Source organism: Leptodactylus fuscus, chromosome 1 (assembly GCF_031893055.1).
Source record: "Leptodactylus fuscus isolate aLepFus1 chromosome 1, aLepFus1.hap2, whole genome shotgun sequence".
NCBI lineage: Eukaryota > Metazoa > Chordata > Amphibia > Anura > Leptodactylidae > Leptodactylus > Leptodactylus fuscus.
Genome location: NC_134265.1, coordinates 82,908,626 through 82,928,128, shown reverse-complemented (window position 1 = coordinate 82,928,128; position 19,503 = coordinate 82,908,626). Strand labels below are relative to the sequence as shown.

Here is a 19,503-nt window from a genome sequence, read left to right as displayed (position 1 = left end):
ACTAAGTAAATTGCTGTATTTGGACGATATACCTTCAATGTATACGGTCAGCTTTACTTTAACTTCCAACATGGCTATAAAGAATATTATGGTCCAATTTAGAAAAACCCGAAAGTAAAGCCTTATGCTAGGTTCACACCTGTGTTCATGTTTTCGTTCAGGGGGTTTATTTGGGGACCAACCTAAACAGAATCTTAATCCGCTTAAAAAAGCGGTTATCTTTAGAAAACCACAGACCTCATAGATTATAATGGGTCCGCCGAGTTTCCACCCGGTTTCCACTCGAAAAAGGCAGAAAATGCCAAGAAAAAAGTGCTGCTTGCAGGTGTGAACCTAACCATAGAAAGTTGCGACATTGAAAAACGGCCACATGATGGCCATTTTTGTAACGGTTGTGAGACAGCCATTTTTAGAACACATTGATTTCAATGGGGCTATTCACACAGGCTGTAAAAAATAGGACATATCCAATTTCTGTCAATTTTTTTGTCAATAGAACCCACTGAATGAGGATGCCCCATGGATACAAAATGGGTATGAAAAGAAAACTGAGATCGAATCCATTTTTCATGGGTGTTTTTTACAACATCTTTTTGCAGCCTAATTTCTACGCTTAATTTAGCGCCGTTTCCAGAGATGCTCATTGCAGCCTTGTGTAAGTATTTACCAGGCGAAATGGCACTGTTAATTCCAGGAATTATGACAACAATACGATTATGTATCCATCATGATGCACTCAATAAACTACAAACAAACAGAGGATTATGTCGGCAAAACCTCATTACTAATTCAACTAAATCAAAGCGGTAATTCATACAAATTCTATATTATACAACCACTAGAAATCTGCTTATTACACTTTCTTTAGTTGGATTTGTGAAAAATTAACATTTTTGTAGTTTACAGACTTAACACCTCCTGCTGATTTCTTATCCTAGTCTCAATACGAGCAGAAATTGTAGCAACAGACTTAAGACACAGGAAATGTCTGTGCTCAGCCCAGTCTACAGGACTGCAAGTGACCGCTGGACGGGATAACAATTTCAGCTGTTCCAAATAAAATATCTAAAATACAGTGGGAAGAGATGACTCAGTTAGAGTTGAGTTCTTTGCTATGTACCACTGTGGGTGTGGTATTTATTGGCATGCATACCTCTCACATTTTCTAATCATTTCATTACTACTGAGCTTTGCAAAGGGGCTTCAGATGTATTTCTGGAATTTGGAGATACATTATTTATAGAAAGAAGGTAACAGATCAACTAACCCATCCGGAAACATAATAACAATTACATTTTGGCATTTCAGAGATTCTAGCAAAGGAACTATGACAAAGTTAGACAGTGAACACTGGCATGTAAATGATGCCATAGTCATAAAAATAGTTGATTTGTTGGGACCCCACTCTAAAACTAATATCCTATCTTAAGGAAAGGCCATCAATTATATGAAAATGGATAACCCTTTAAACCAAGTAGCATTCCAGTATATAATACTTGAGACCCTATAATGATTATCTACATAGTTATGAAATAATCCTAACTCAGACTCGGTCTATACGATATGTGTGTGCTGTGTGCAGAATCTTCAGTGTATCCTATCAGATACAGTTCCCCCTGCCTACTGCTTGTACAGCAGGATGTAGGAGAGACAGGCTAAGGCTGCATCACATAAAATGGACTGAATTGCAAGTATGAGTTGCAGAAATAGAGGTTGTCTATGATGAAACATCCCCTCTAAACACTAGTAGGAAGATAAAAAGTTCCTTGCCAATAATCACAATACTTTTCAAGCCTGTTTACAAGTCTTTTGTATAAAAAAAATCCTACTTATCTAGAAACTTATGATCTGGCACAGTATGCCACCAGAACCAAGCATCCCCTGCTACCTCTTGTGTCACCCCCTCTACCTCATAGATTGTAAGCTCTTGCGAGCAGGGCCCTCAGTCCCATTGTGTGAAATGACTTTCTTTGTAATGTATCTTTCTGTCTGTATTTGAACCCTACAATTGTACAGTGCTGCAGAATATGTTGGCGCTATATAAATAAAATTTATTATTATTATTATTACACCATCTTAACCCCCAGAGATAGGTTAGGGTCAACTGAATCAAATGGTCTTTCCCTTAGTGAACTGGTACCTCCGTTGCTGCAAATATTTTGGTTAATATAAGCTCTTTGGAGCAATGAAGGTGTTGCCATTTCCACAAAGAGGTAAGCAGCATTGCTCTCATTGGCCAAAATAAATTTCCATATTGACAAAACAGACATATCTTAGTGATGAATGCTCCATTCTACAAGGAGAAAAGACAGTGCCTCCCTAACCTAGATCTCTGCAAGCTGGGTTCTGGTGACAGATTCCCTTTAAATAAGGGTTATTACCGCTCACATGTTTAGTTTAGTAAATACACATATTCGTAATATAATAACAATTCTGGATAATCTCTTTTTAGCACTTTGTATTGTGTTGTCCCTAAATTATACCTCCTTGAAATTTATGATTGACATTGATGCCAATGAACTTGTTTTACCCTTGAAATAGTAACACCCTATAGAGTCCCTATATAGTGTGACACTATCTGCCCTGATTGGACAGCGTCAGACCATGTAAGGAGATACCACCAACTACTAATCCTACCCATCTATACATTTGTAATGATGTTCCTGAATTATTAGTTTATAGGGTCTACATATATGTACTAAAACAGAAAGAGACCTGCCAGAAGAGATGACAAGTTCTCTTTACAAGGGGTTGTCTATATCACACATTTTTCAATACTTGGCCAGCGTGATTTACTGCAGCATTTGCCGAAAATGATTAAGACATTGTAAAAGCTTTTTCTTTCCCTGTTTACAACCCACTGCTATTGTTATGACATGCATTTGTTTCATGATCATCAATTGTTGTACAGCCAAGACTAATGCATAAAAGCTAATTATCACAAATATGTCACATGAATGCAGTCTAAAGGCTGATGGGTAACATAAGAAGGACAGCTGCTTATCTGTAAAAAAGATGTATTTGGGTTACAAGTAGTCATATGGGATTCAGGCTGATTTGGGACCACAGCGTCTGCTCTTTAACTTCAAGGTCAATTTTATAACCAATTGTCTCTATGTTACCTTAATTTTTTAGTAAAGAGATCCATTATGGTAACGTAATTTATCCTCTTGGCGACATTATATTCCCTGAAGGAACCTCCTGTTGCGTGGCTACCACCCCGCACTGACGAGTCTTATTTCATAGGGCCTTACTCCATTACACTTCTGTATTTTCTTTGGCAGTAGAGCTGACCTTGGAAAGTAGTCTACATTTGTGATCTCTTAAGGAATATAAATGTAATTTGCACATTTCCGCTCATGTGTCTTCCTATATAGCCAGTCTTTCCAAGTTTCCAGCTATATTTTTCCAAGTTCATTCCATTTTATTTTACATGCTACAGAACTATCATTGCCATGCTGTTTATCCATGTGGATACAAATGTTCATCATGCAGTACATATAGCTACATAATATATAGAGTACTTGTACACATTTCTGTTGCTCATACCACTGATATAGATATGTCCTTCTGTCAGATACCACAACCAACATACAGAGACTTCATTCTGGTTTGTGAAGTATAGACAAGAGTTCATTCACTAGGTACAGTCTTGTACTAATAATGTGCCAGTGGCAGCCATCAATATATGCCACATGCCCTCTTAAGTGTAGGGAGATAAATTATGGCGCTTGGAGGAACATGGGGCTAAACATATAAGAAAAGGTAATCCTTTAATAGTCCCACCATGGGGAAATTCAATGTGTTACAACAAAATAAATAGTACAGTAAAATATAGAGCAAGAGAGAAAAGATATAATCTTATAGCAGATAGAAAAAAGATGCTAGGAGTCATGACAACTAAAAAAGAAAGAAAACTTCAGGATCATTTAGTTCTCTGTACAAAGGGATGTTGATAATACAGTCCGACTGCCATTGGAGGACACGATTAGGGGGGCACAGCATGTAGACATAACAGGCAGAATCAGCTTTTTTTTGCAGAGGTGGGGGACATACGCAGCTATCCCGATAACATGTGGCAGTTCCTTTGGCAGGTAGTAAGAGCTCATGCTCAGCTGATAGTTCGATATCTTGCATCAGCACTATTGTTTCTTAACCACAAAAATGTCCCAAAAGTGCACCATCTTTCATATTGCCACCCATTTACTATTGTGGGTGTATGCTTAGCACATAGTGTTCAAGAAGAGATATAATCCTTAAACAAATCTCATGGACAGATTTAGATCTCCTAAAGCAAATTTATAACACTAGGATCTATATTTTTGTAGGTTTGGTATAGAACACCTTTGAAAGGCCTGTCCACTTTAGCGAGCCCATTTCTTTATACTTTATAAGGGCACTTTGAGATAATGGAGGAGCCTTTTGTTCAGGATTGTCATCTCTTGAGTGAAAAAAAAAAGATTATAAAGAGAGTCTCTCACTCTGGAAGACCTGACCTATCCTGCATTTCAAGCACAGTGTAATTCTTAACTTCTCCTGTGATGGTGCTAGAGGACAAATGAGCACTTATTGAGAGACATCCACTCAGGTCTCAGCTGACTGCTGGAGGACTCAGCGCCAGGACATTCTGCACTCAGTTTATTGCCATAACAAAGTTATAGAAAGTTTAAAGAGTTGGCCAACCCCTTTAGTACTGGTATAACACACCCTTCTAAATGAGGCTGTAAGGTACGTGATTTCAGGTAACATTGAGCAATACTTTTTCTTCCCGAGAGGGCTGTGATGTATTTAATCCCATTGAAGATCACAGTGTACAGCTAAGCATAATGTTCAGTGAACCCAAATAATCCAGGCTGTCGACCTAAGACTGACCATGTAGCAGAATGTTATAATATCTAGTAGTAACATGAAAATCAATCCAATCTCTCGTGTCCCAGATAAAAGCAATGGCTACTTTGAAACTAAAGACAACAATATCAAAATGTGGATTTTATTTCAGACCTTTTGTTTGTCCCATATTCATTTACCGCACTGTGGGTTTTCTACCCCTATGGCAACTGTGCCCTCATGCAGTGTCCTGTTTTCTAAGGAAGGATTTCTATTGAGGAATCTAGGCCATTTTGTCATTTTGTCAATGCTTTCTGAGCCATGAAGAGCTCACACAAAAGAAATGTGCAGTTTTGTTTTCCTTCTTTGAAGATTTGCAGTTAGTTTTCTTTAGCATGCTCTCCAAACCCATTTCCCGAGGTAGAATTTTATTACTCACTTGTGCACGTATTGTAATACACTTCTATTGTGCTAAGGAATTCAATTCTTTTATAGTAAAGAGGAGAATATAAATTTAGTATCAGGATTGTATTACTAAAGAGGCCAAGACGAGTACAGTAGACTACACCATCAAGGTAAAGCTACGTATATGATCTGGACAGCGGATCAAATCCAAATGATATAAACAAGCAGACAAATAACTAAGGACACATTTATAGGGAAATATTTCATATTATTTAAAGAGCACCTCCCAAAAATCCAGGAAAGCAGACAAATGTGAGAAAAACAAATTTAGACCCATTACATACACTGTGAACTCTTTGTCAACGTAATAACGCTGCTCTGGTCCTATCTACTAGTCCTTGTTTACCTGACTTCACCTCTACAACGAGTGACTGCCACTTCACCAGGTTAGTAAGCGCCTTTCTTTGTTTTTTGTTTTTACTGCATTTCCATCCTTGGCTGGATGGTCTGATCTTAGACAACCCCTTTAATCTTAGAATGCTTTATAAATAGAACTGCATTTTCCCGCTAAGGCCCCACGTTGCGATTCACAGCCAAAAAGCGATGCAGGAAAACTGTGGCAGAAATGTAATGCAGATTTTCCCACATAAAATCCACAGATTTTCCCTCTGCAGACTTTCCGCTTCAGTTATACCTATACAGAAAACAGCAGGTTATTTGTAGGTATAATTGACATGCTGCGATTTACACAAACGCAACGGTTTTTGAAATCACAGCTTGTCCACTGCAGATCTAATTCTGCAACGTGTGGATGGGATTAGCTGGAATCCAAAACCATTTTGCAGGTTCTGTATAACACTGCGGTGTTTCTGTAATGTAGGGCCATAGCCTAAAGGGGTCTTCTTATCTAAGCAAGTTATCCCTTATTCACAGGATAAGGAATAACTTACAGAAACAGAATATAAAGTCAACATATGACTTTATCTTCCGTATGAAAAAGATGCAAACTCAAGGCGATTTGTCTATATCCTTAATTCTGTCAAATCTTCAGTCCGTTCTTCTGATCCTACAACAGATTAGAACATCAGACTAAACAACACAACATAGTCTAAGATAGTCTAAGATATGGTTAAACAGAAAAGTTGGAGATATAGGATAACAAATTTACTGTTCACAGGTTTAGGCATTATGAATTATTAGTAAAGCTATAAATACGCCATGTAATGTAATTTGTGATCTAAATATTAATATTGATGTAAATCTTTCCTTTACAATGATATAATGAGATTCCTTATGCTGTATATGAAGTCAGATGCCACCATTCACATCATATGCTGTATTAAATAGGATCTCTGTGTGCTACTTTTGGGATGAGGTTGGAAATGTGATCACACCACATCAAAGCCTGGAGGAAAAGATCCAAAATGAGGATTTGGCAGAGTCAATGTATTTTCCAGGTGTGGCCTAATTCTAACAATGTACTCTATTAAAACTCAATACATTATTTCTCCAGGGCAAGGTAAAATCTTGGGAAGTCTGTTCTTCCTTCTGTTAGAAGACCTTATTCCAGCCAAGGACAGGTGAGGAAAGACGGCGTTGAAGAAATAATAACTATATCTCATCCATTGTGCAATATATAGTCTACATAATTATACATGTCATATTAGCCTCACATTCATGGTGAAACCCACACTTGTGTATAACCACCCAGCTTTAGGGTGTAAGATGTTTACACACCAAGACAGACTGTACCTGTAAAATAAGCCTCTCCCAAATAGTCAAAGACTTTGTGGTTTTCAATCACTACCCTGTGACAGAGAGTAACCCCTTATTACTTTAGATTCAGCTTGCTTTAGTGTTCATATGATTCATGGTTTCTAGCTATTCATGTGTAATATCTCATATTGAGTAGATCTTCTTCATAGAACCTGGACTAATAATCTGGTTCTTGTGGTTTTAGGTGTCTCTTTGGAATAGGTAGCCATGTTTGAGGAATTAAACTACATGTAACTATGTTCAGACATTTCACTAGTTTTTTTCTCTTCAGGCTCCATCTCAAATATTACTATGTCAGGGGCCACACGGTGGCTCAGTGGTTAGCACTGAAGCCTTGCAATGGTGGAGTCCTTGGTTTGAATCCCGCGAAGGGCAAAAACCCATCTGCAAGGAGTTTGTATGTTCTCCCCGTGTTTGCATGGATTTCCATCCCATACTCCAAAGACATACTGATAGGGAAAAATGTACATTGTGAGCTCTATGTGGGCTCACAATCTACATAAAAAAAATAATAAAAAAAAAATATATATTACTATGCCTATACTATCGCAGCAGGACACAGAAAAAAGGGTCCGCAGCTCGAGACTCGCTCCAGGTTAGGCCTATTCATCCGTGAATGTAAGCTCAGAAGTATTCTTACGGTAAGTTCACAATGCAGAATATGGTTTCCACCATGTAAACATCCGCATAGCTAGCTGCGACGGGATGCATCGGCATTCCGTCAAAATGTCCTGCTCCTGATTAGGCCTGAATGAATGGGCCTAAACAGGAGCGAGTCTCAAGCCACGGATGCTGTGACTGACTCGGCTGCGGAATCCGCGGGCAAGATAGGTCACGTCGCTTCTTTTTTCCGCTACTAGGTAGCAGGAAAAAAAAAGCAAGAAACTCCCATTGAAGTCAATGGGAGCCATTTTTGGGAGCCACAAAAAACTTATTGTGAACATACCCTTAAATGGGATGTTTCCCATGAGAATTCTTAGTTAATAATGATGTCTCATGTTACTGCTGTCTTCTATAAGTTTTTTAACAATAAACTCAGGACTATAGAGTTAGTAGGCCAAACTTATTCATTATAAAATATTAAAAATTGTATAATATATTTGAAAATAATGAATCATTTAAGTTTGGAGTCACTTCTTTCTGACTCCACCCAAAATTGGTCTCGTCCAGGTCCACTGTCCTGAATAAAATATCAGACTGAATATGACTGGGCTATAGATCAGTTGTAAATCTGCTTATTTGCCAGACTTTGAAGGCAATGGGTAATGTAATACTTTGATACCTAGCTAACTGCAGAATATGTTCACCCTATACAAGTAAGAGAAATAAATATAGAAATATGGAATAGATTCTATGGAAAAGACTGTAAATTTTGAAACATGGTTGCTAATGTTAAGCCACATAGTTGCAGTTACGATTATAATATACTACAGTGAGGAAGGCTGCCACTGTGTTACTCTTGAAGGACAAATCCAAGGGGAAATTAGAAAACTAAAAAGAACAGCCGCTTTGTGTACCAGAACACATTGTATCAGGTCTTGTTAATTCCTCTGAATTTTACTTTTTTGTGACCGAACAAACAAAATGAACAAATCAATGTTAAAGCCTTGAAAGTTCATGAATAGTATTTTCTAAGTGATCCTGATCATGTCTGATGGATGGCTCGATAGTGTAGCTTGGAGGGATGAGTTCAATACGTCTGCTATCTGGTCACATTTCATCGACTGCTCTATTGTGCTTGCTCAATAAATCTTTATTAGACTAATTTACTGCACATGTATGTCAACGTGTGTATTTCAATGTTAGCATATTATGATGAAGGCCGTATTATTTACCCATCAAGCATACTGTTGACACATTGTACGGAAAATACAACCTTATGTAGTTTATAGCTCTAAAAATGGTAGCTCATTGTTACCATGTGTAGAACCGAGCTTGTCAAAGCCAGCAGTAGTCAGGTTGTCATGAGTGACAATTAATGTGACAATATTTTTTGCCTTGTTTTACACGGCACTGTAGGTGAACCTACTACACTACTATAAAGCATCTTAAGGAGTTCTTCACTGTATGTAAACAATGCAACTCCAAGGATAAATGTCACTATTATATTGCTCATTATGGTTTTTAACAATTATTATTATATATTACTTGTTTGCAAAAATGATTACTATTTATATATTAGACCCTCGATTTGATGCCCATTACAGCCTTGTATGGAGATTATTTGGGGGGTCCTATTCCAAGTGTCCACTAGTTTGATTTAATCTTGGATACTTAAAGGGGTTATCCAGGACTATGATACTGAGCTCTACCTCCTCTATTGAAGAAGTGACATTATGTCCATTGGCCACATGGCCATGCTGCAGCCTTGTGCCATTCATTTGAATGGGATGGAGTTGCAACATGGCCATATGACCTACAGGCATGATGCCACTTACTGAGGAGAGGAAATGGATTTCAGTCCTGAATGCATTGGAGACTGTAGCAGTCTCAGTTTTAAAATGACGGACACTTGAAGAACCCCATTATAATCAATGGTATCCGTCAGATACCGTGTGTGTGTTACCACTATTTTGGCGGTTTGCCTCTCCGTTGATCTGGTCCTTTGACCATCACAATAGAGGACTGACAGTAGTGTGAGCCTAATGTATAACTGCTCTATAGACAGTATTTGTATCCACAACAGAGTTAAATTCAGAGCTGAAATGTCTAAGGAAAATACATATACAACATACATAATATATTCAATGAGTACAAACAGTAGGACATGTACTACCTGAAAAATATTTAAGGTGGTTAAAGAGAAAAGCAATAATGTGTGATCACAAAAGCAATATTGTGAGAAACATCAAATATTGGGTATGTTCACATTACCTGTCTTATTCATCAAAGTAACAACGATTGCACTGTCAGCTCTGCTGCATCGGAACGTAGATTGATTTGATCACTGAACTGATTTGGCACTTTTTTTACGTTCACTACCATTCCCTAGGTTATGTAGGATGTTCATGGCTAACAATGGAGATGTATTAATATAGTTAGCCTATACTGCTTAATTTAACTATATTCAAACTACACAGACAATTCAATGTACATACGCTGACATAGGTTTTTTTAGGGCTATAACTTGGCAGTGACATTATCCTGTATGGCCTATGCTTTATCGCTGAAATATAACCCTTCCTTCTATGAGTCATTCCAGACAAGTCCACAGAAGTAGAGCATTAACACCCTAAACCTAAATTAGGAGCCCCCTTTGTCTAGTTGCTAGTCATGTTACTGCTGCATAACATGGAGAGATTTAGAAAAACTCAGTCAATGAAACAAGATCTGAATATGTATGTCTGTGTGACCACTGGAACGTTTCCAAACCAATGTCTCAAAGTCTGATTCAGCACCCGGTGAGAGGTTTGCTCATTTCTGTATAATCCTCCTCTGAATGACAAGATGTCAATGCAGGACATAGTCTGGAATGCAGACACATTATGGAGGTGCCACTGAATCCCCATGGCTCTAGAGAGACAGTTATTATATATTAGGAAAGAACAGACCACAACCGATTTATTTGGGAGAATAGTAAGTTGTGGTATCAGTAAAGTGGAGGATTTTATAAGATGTATACAGTAGGCATACATTCAATAATGTGAAATTAGTTATTAACTATAGGGATTTTCCAGGTTTACAAAACAGGTGGCCTCTCCTTATAAGATATCAATATCAGATTGGTGGGGGTCCGATTTTCAGCACCCTTATTGATCAGTTGTTTGAATGGGCTGCAGCAGACGGATACTGCAGATAATTCATTGTTTACACTGATCGATATCTACATAGTAGCAGCTGAGCAGGGTATCGCATTGTTATACAGTGCTTGCAAAGTGGATGGGATTCATGCGAATCCCATCCCCACTTTGCGGGAAAAAAAATCGCAGCGCGGACACGCTGCGATTTCCAAAAACGTTGCAGTTTTGAAAATCGCAGCATGTCAATTATATATACAGAAACGCCGGCTGCTTTCCCGTAGATATAATGGTAAGAGAAAGTCCACGGAGGAAAACTCTGTGAACTTTCTCTTCAAAGCGCTGCGGGAAGAACTGCAATGCGTTCACAACGCGGTTCTTCCCGCAGCGCTTTAGTGCTGCATATCCGGCCTACAGAAGTCGCCAAACGCAGCAAAATCTGCAACAAGAAAAGCTGCGTTTCCACAACATGGGGCCTTAGCCTAACAATAAAGAGGCTTCAGCACTTGCCAGAGCACCACTACCCTTCACACACCCTAATGTGTTGATGTCATAAAATATATTGCTCTATGATAATTTGAAGACACCCAGTAGCTAATATAGACCGTATATATTGTATTCATTACCAATAACACCACATAATATATATCTAGATACAATGAAAAAATCTACATTTAAAATATCCTGCAAAAGATTGTGGCTGATATCACATGAACCATCTAGTTAATGAAATACAGCAAAGAACCACACACCAAGATAAGTAATAGGTAATACCCAAATTACACACCAATAAATCAAGCTACATACACATACATAATAAAAAGTTCACCGAGCACATACATTGTACCATTGCACAGGACTCAACAAGTCTCAAGGCAATAAGACACATCACACATAGACTTCTCTCATACACTTTTTGAAATGACTGTAAATAACATCAGACATTTCAAACATCTTTAGTGTTTTGGTTTTTTTACAAGCCATTTTGGTGTCTTTGTTATGTTGTTTTATGTCATATTTTTCTATATAGAGAAAATGCCAAAAATAAAACAACACCATTAGGGTGCATTCACACTTTGGATACGCTGACTGATTCTGAACGTTAAAACACGTTCAGAATCAGCGCGTATAAAGCAGATCCCATTCATTTCAATGGGAGCCGGCATACGAGTGCTTCCCATTGAAATTAATGGGCTGCTTTTTTTCTTAAGAGCGCTCCCATTGAAGTGAATGGGAAGTGTTTAGAAGCGCTCACGTGTACGGCTCGGAATGAGCCGAGCGCTTACGCCGTGTGAAGGGGCCCTATAGAGAAAAAAGCAGCCCATTCATTTCAATGGGGAGCGCTCGTATACCGGCTCCCATTGAAATGAATGGGATCTGCTTTATACGCACTGATTCTGAACGTGTTTTAACGTTCAGAATCAGTCAGCGTATCCGAAGTATGAATGCACCCTTAGGCTGTAACAAAAATTGCCTCATCTGACAATATTTGTGGATATCAAAGATATCAGTAATATTCACTCTTGATATGATAAATTATTCTGCAGATTAACAGATTTTTAACTAAAAAATAAATAACTTTTATAGTTATACTTAAAGGGGTTACCCAGCATATAAAAATGTTCAATCCAACATGTTATACAATTATAGACACAATAAAGATGTGTTTGTTTTTAAACTTTTAGCCACCCACTCCACCCACTTCATTTCCAGGTTGGCATGTTGAATCTGCTTGCCAGTGTGTTTGGTATTCCGTTCAGGGGGGTCCCCATACGGATTACCAATGCAGATGTGAACGAGGCCATACCGTGTGCTTTCACTGCACACCACTTGCAAATGCATTCGATAGTTCGTTCGGGGGGTCCCCATGCAGACTCCCTGAATGGGCTATTGAACGCAGATGTGAACCAAGGGTAACTTGTAGTTTTCTAAGGCACATGTTTTTATTTTCTATGCATGTGTGATTCAATACAGTGCTAGAGTCGGCCCATATATGTGCCATCACATATGTTGTGGGTAAACCAGCCAGGGTAGATTATGTGTCGGATATAGAGCTTATGAACAATAGGAAAACAGAAGGACACAGCTGGGTGCATGTGGGGCCTACCACGATACAAGAGGTATATTAGAAGGTATGGCTACTTGGCATTTGGTCACTATTGGGAAACAATTCCAGAAAACCCCTTCAACCTGTGATTAGTATTGGCTGAAATACAGCATATACATCTGAATATGGAGCAAAGCATTACTGTAAACCAAGTGTTATTCCCAGACAGAGGAGCAGACGCATTGGGAGACAGGCAGCAGCAGCTGTGTACTTACCACTGGAGCAGTTGGGTCCCCCCCATCCCGGCTCGCACTGACAGGTGTTGGGAGCGATACAGCGGCCATGAACACATTTATCAGCACAGTGAGCTGTCACACATCAAAAGAAAGAGAAGAGTAAACCAAACAGCCCCACATGTTCTAGCAGCACATCAGGACTTATCACAGTCATTTATCTTCTTTATATCATATCAAATGGATATTATTCCTTTATCGCTATTTATTTTATATAAATGAAGTAGAACAAGAACTGCATGGGTTAAAAGTCAAATCTTCCAGCAAAGTGTTGGGTGATTTATTCCCTTTCTTATTTGTAAAATGAGGGATTTCCATTTAATTTTTACCGCTATAAATTGAAGATTTATTTAGGTCCCTGGGCCACAGTCTAAGTCATCATTATTGATAGACCAGTTGCTTATATGCCACTGCTTACCACATTCATCACTTAGATGGCTGAGATTAGTATAGTGACTGAGATGGCTGTATAGTAAGGAGGTAGAAGTAGCTTCAAGGCTGTAGTGTCTATGGGGGCCAAAGGTCCCAGTATTATAAGTAGTAAAAGGTAGGCGAGAGGACTGTTACTAATTTTGCATGCTCTAACATTTACATACCTCATTTCTAAATTTTGCATACCTCACAATACTGTTAAGACACAGTATGGAAACTCCTCTAAACCTCCCAGAATGACCACTTTTTTGCATATTTACACAAAATGAATATTTTACACAATAACCCCACACACACACACACACACACACACACACACACACACACAATGTGTAGTTTACATACTGTTGAGATCTCTAGGAGATTTGGCTTGTTCCTCTTGAACCAAGAGCAAATAGCTTACATGAGCTCGCCACCTAACCGGAGACAACCCTTTCTATACCCAACCTATATATATCAGTTATTTCCTTGTATAGTGAGTATAGTGATGGATCTTTACATAACATCACTGTACATTTAGTATAAGGGTTCATTCACACAGAGGAAAATGGTGAGGAATTTGGTGTGGAATTTCAGCGCTGAAAAAAAATGGAACCCATTGAAGTCAATGGGAGGCTTTTTTTTTAGCGCTGAAATTCCACACCAAATTCCTCACCATTTTCATCCGTGTGAATGGACCCTAACTATTCATCGAGTTGTCTGTTGTCTTTCACTCTCTGTGCATAAAAGTTCAGCACGGCCCATTCAAGTGTATGGGGTAGCCACAGTGTACAACTAGATAGCTGGAAGCAACTGATGTGCCATAGAAACATAGTATGGGATGCGACATTGCAACAGCACTGCAGCCCCTTCATTCTCAAAATCCTAGGGGTACAAGAAATTCAACCTCCACCAATGAAATGAAAATATCCCTTTAATATTGCATAGATTATGTTAAATATGCTATTCCTCTGACTACGTTGCGACTATAATGTACTCTGTAACTTCCTCCCAGCCTTCAGCCTAGTGATTAGGGGGCCTAATACAGCATGAAGCGTTCTGCTTGGACAGCTGCTTATACAATAATATGAACAACGCCAAATTCAAATTGGGGAAACTTTTACTAGGAATTCTCTCTGAAATTGGAGCTGAAATATGTGATCCTTATAATAGATGGGGCTGGAGTTGGTAGCATCTTGCTAGCACTAAAGGGTTAATCCTGAACTTAATACCGTTCTCCCCGCGCATTGTGAGTTAGCTTATTATTTGAGTTTGGCTCACTTAACTGGCTCACTGCCATCCAGAGTCACCAACTGAAGGGAAAAATTGGGCACAGCAGCTGGCAGTAGACACTGTGACTGTGTTTATGTAGTATTACGTTCGCAAAGAGCTAGTGAAGGCGCATCTATTGTTACATATACCCGGGTTAATCCGGTTGATTAAAATGGGACAAAAAATATGAGCTTGGATCTGTAATCTCTGTAACAAATATGTGTATTACACACTCCCACTTAATCTAAAGAAGGCTTGTAATGTAGATTGTATGTTATTACTTTATATCTTGTTTACTTACGCTGCCATTGTAGATTCAGACCAGGCATCAATTAAGACATTGCAAAAAGTGGAGTGGGAAGCTATCTAATGTGTATAGGGGTCTCTTGACTCCCCTCCGAGATCATCTAAAAAATTGAGTATGTGGTATTTCAGCACCGGACCCATTTGTTCTCCTTGTAGATAAGCTATACTCATACACACTTGTCCAATCCAAGAGTGTATGTCTATAAGGTAGTTGGGCCGAATAACTGTTGCATTGTGCTGACAGCTTTTAAAGGTGTATGAGCACCTTAAGATCGCGTTACTCCAATACTTGATGTACTGCCTACTAAAGATTGTGAGCCCTATAGGGGACAGTGATTGACAATGTCTGTAAAGTGCTGTGGAATATGATGGCGCTCTATAGGTAAGCAAAATAAATAAATGACAGCAAACACTGAAAAAACTGTCAAGTCCTTGCATTCCACACAACAAATCAAGTGTTGGTATGTGTTGTGGTTTATCTTATCTAACATTCATGCAAATGTCTTCCTTTTTATAAAGACCTCTGGTAAGCAATCCATCACAGTATGGGGTCATGCATATGACTGTTATACCAATTGGTATTCTGCAAGTTACTGCATGCTTGACTGCATGGTGTTCTGCACTATCACATCTGTAATGGACGTAGCTATAGAGAAGGCAGCACCTGATACAGGGTCAAGGGCCCAAAGACATTTCTACAATGTGAAGACACTAGTATTCTAGACAGGAAATATCTATTGGGGGCCCAGTTACAGGTTTTGTTCTGAGGCCCAGGAGCTTCAACTTACACCTCTGACTTCTGTACAAGCCTAACATAACATTCTGGAAAAAAAACACCAGAAAATAGTCCACAGCAATAATACTTTTATGTGCATAAGACCTTAATAATAAGTGATCAAGGCTGGCCATAAACATTAATGTCAGGTGGGACTAAATAGGCATCAAATTTATATAGTGGAACTGTCGACTCTTCCCCAGTGGCAGATGGCTGGGAGGAATAGCTGTCCAAAGTATATGGCCAGCTCAATAATTATTTCATTTACATCCTTATTTAAAAGGGTTTGATATGAAAAACATTCTGGTGAAGTTAAAAAATAATAATAAAAAAAAAACACATACTCAGCTGTGCCCGATGCTCCAGTGTGCCAGACTGGTGTCTGGTCCCGCTGCATCCCAAGGCTTGTTCAGGTGGAAGTCATTACCACATGTGACCGCTGAGGCCAATCAGCAGCCTTGGCTACCAAAGGAAAGAAACCGTGACGTTCCGGGTCCTTTCCTTAGGCTGCCTCAGTGCTCATGTGCGGCAAGGACTTCTGCCGGAACAATTGTCAGGGCAACGCGGGACTGAACAGTGGCCATGTGCCACGGGTGCCGTGACGGACATCCCTGTACCTGCACTGCCTTGTGAGATCATATTTGATGAAGGTCCACGTGACCGAAATGTCATCATTGAGCTATTGCTTTATTGTAAATTGGTCCTTTGTCCAACGGCACAACGTTTGTACTCCAAACTATTTTTGTCAATAAATTGTCTTTCACGTTTTTGAAAAGCAACTTTTCAATGTGTGTGACAGCTTCTTTAAATTCTGGATTTAAGGGTCGGAGGGCCCATACCTGTCTGCACCACACAACTGCCAGTATTAAGTGTGCGGTACCATTGTTCTTTTGCACTATTGTGTATTTTAGATGGACATGGACTCATTTAACTCTTTTTTTCTCTATGTATTAACTCAATTTTTGTATATCTTCTGCATATGATGAGTCATAATATACAGTATATCATGTTTTTACAGCCTATACTAATGCATTTAAGCTCTACTATATGCATTATTTAATGCATATCTAAAAGTTATAAAATTCTATATGTACAGTATTTACCCTGAGAACTAAATGCTTACACACTTAGTAGAACTTCTGTAAAAACTCCAGGGACAGCTCTGTCTAGACATCTGCTCATGTCAATCACTGCCCGAGTGTCATGTAATAGGAGCATGTACACACAGTGTAAAGGAAATAGAGACTTCCCCATATCAGTACGCTACAGATTCTAATGATGTGTTCATCCTCACGGATGTCAATCATACCTGTCAGCCACTCGCTCTACTGCAGGTCCTTTGAAAGGGATGTGAATGGTGTATGTATATAGCTTCCAAATATAGCGAAGCAATGCCACAATACATGATAGGAAGATTGTTCAAATTTAGATGCAGAGATTAAGTAAATTGGCCGATTAAATTAATAAAAATGAATAAAATTGACAACAATGTTTTTTTCCCATTTTTGTCAATATAGAATATCTCAGCAACAGATGCACCAAGTCACAAGAGGAAACCAGTTTGGTTCAGTTGACCCTAACCTATTTATCTGGGTTGATACGCTGGATTTTTGTGACAAACTCCCTTTAACAAGTGTTATCCTCATGAGACAGCTTCTTTCATTTAAATAAATGGAATTGATCTACAACATCAAACTCAGCCATTATACAATGAACGGCACTTTGCTTTATGTACAGTAGAGAGGCCTCAGGACTCATCCGCCTCCACAGCTTCTTTAACAGGGGTGCCAGGTGTCCGACCCCCACCAATCAGATATTGATGGCTTACTCTAAAAGTAGATCATTACTATAATAGTCCTTGAAAACCCCAATTTGACTAATTTTTTTTTAGCTATATCTGTACAATACGACAGTAAATCTGATGTGTTTAATGTCACCAACACTTGGGAACCACTATAATATTCTGTACAGTATTTGCAGTCAGTCAGAAACATGACCATGCCCTTGCAAATAGTTGGATACCATCCACTGGATTTAGAAGAGGTTACCATTGTTGGGAGAAATAAATGAAGTGTCTACTAATAACCCACAGTAAGGGAAGTGGGACATTCCATATCCCCACTTGGCATGATCTGAAAATGTTTCATGGTCAGAAATGACCACATTTATAAACAGATGCCATCAATAAAACCTCACAATCCACAATGTCATCGCTCTCTCAGCAATCTGTATATGGCATAAGTGATAAGTACTGTATGAAATACTCAATCTATTACATAGTACTTTGTAAGATCAGTGAAGGCAATTCTGAATGTCTTATGCTTTTATGTTAAAAAAAAAAGCTTCCTCACAAAACTTATATTAATTGCAGTTCTTGAAAAATACTTACGCACACACATGTCTTTGCTTTCATAAAAACCAGGGCAACATTGAGATTTGCGTCTATACATAGTTTTTTCTCCACGTCTATATGCAGTACGGTAACTTATTCTGTAGGAATAAAAGCACAAATAAGTTATCAAGAAAAATCCAAGTTTCTCAATTTCTTAATATTATTAAGTCTCTTTCATGCATGCATTGTTTCGGCTTTAGCCTATTTAGTCCAACTGGAACACTACACTCTAAAGTTTCTGAGTCCCCTCAATTACTATTATTTTGGTGGCACTATACAACTTTGCAGCGCATTTTGCCTCCTTTGGGGTCCTAGAATTTGTAATACCTGTGGAAAAATTAGGTCGGTAACTGGTACTGATTGATCCATCACCCATGTCATGCAAGAGATATTGATGTTACTTTGTCCTTAATCTTTTTTCCAACATTCTTGTGTTCATTCCCCACTCTTACTTCCCCATGCCTCTTGCACATGAGAGACGAGTTGGCTAAACCTGCTGATTTCTGGGCCAACTATCTAATATGCACAGAGGCCTCTCAACTCTTATCACAAATAATGTTAGGAAAAAGCAAGGTCAGGGCAAACTTTAGCTGTTTCTGGAGATAAAGTAACGTAAAAGGTGTCTGGTGGCAACTTTTGCTGTGTTCACACTTGCGCCATGACCTGTCCGCAATGATTCCGCCTCTCCGCCGTGAAACTGTTTTTTGGTTTTTTTTGCACGGACACAAAGTCAGACATGCAGGACTTTGTGTCCGTTTAAAAAAAATAACAGTTTTATGGCGGAGAGGCTGCATACGGACACCAGCGGTTTGCTTTAAAAACCCATTGAAATGAATGTTTCTTCTGTTTTTTCTGGGATTTAGGCAGAATCACGGCACACAGGTCAAGGCGCAAGTGTGAACGCTGCATTACTCCTTCCTCTCCACTAAAAACAAATACAAACTCACCCTAACCAAGTATATGTGTATGGGGAATATTGATGGTGTATGGGCACCCCCACTAGAGCAGGTCTGTCCTTTAGTTTTCATTTTAGCATCATGATATGGTGGGGTGAGAGTGAATTAAGGGTTTTCTGTCCAGGGAACTCGAACTGTCCATATTGCCTTTCAATAAACCTCTTTAAGACTAAACCCCACGTAGCGTCCCGTAGAAATCCATCATGGTATTGCCTGCAGCGTTTTTCACAGAAAGTCCACAAAGGTTTCCTCTGTGGACTTTCTGCTTCAATTATATCTATATGGAAACCGCTAGGCAAACTGCAG

At 38.9% G+C, this 19,503-nt stretch overlaps 1 protein-coding gene across 2 annotated transcripts in view; it reads right to left on the bottom strand.

The window, feature by feature from the left end:
• MEGF10 (multiple EGF like domains 10) overlaps positions 1 to 19,503 on the bottom strand; it is a 78,342-nt gene that overhangs the window by 30,813 nt on the left and 28,026 nt on the right. For both annotated transcript variants that reach the window (XM_075272294.1, XM_075272293.1), the window contains exons 4-5: positions 18,239 to 18,339; positions 13,068 to 13,160 (exon numbers count right to left, since the gene is read on the bottom strand). In XM_075272294.1, the coding sequence (XP_075128395.1) occupies positions 13,068 to 13,160; positions 18,239 to 18,339 (194 nt within the window). The remainder of the gene's footprint in view (positions 1 to 13,067; positions 13,161 to 18,238; positions 18,340 to 19,503) is intronic.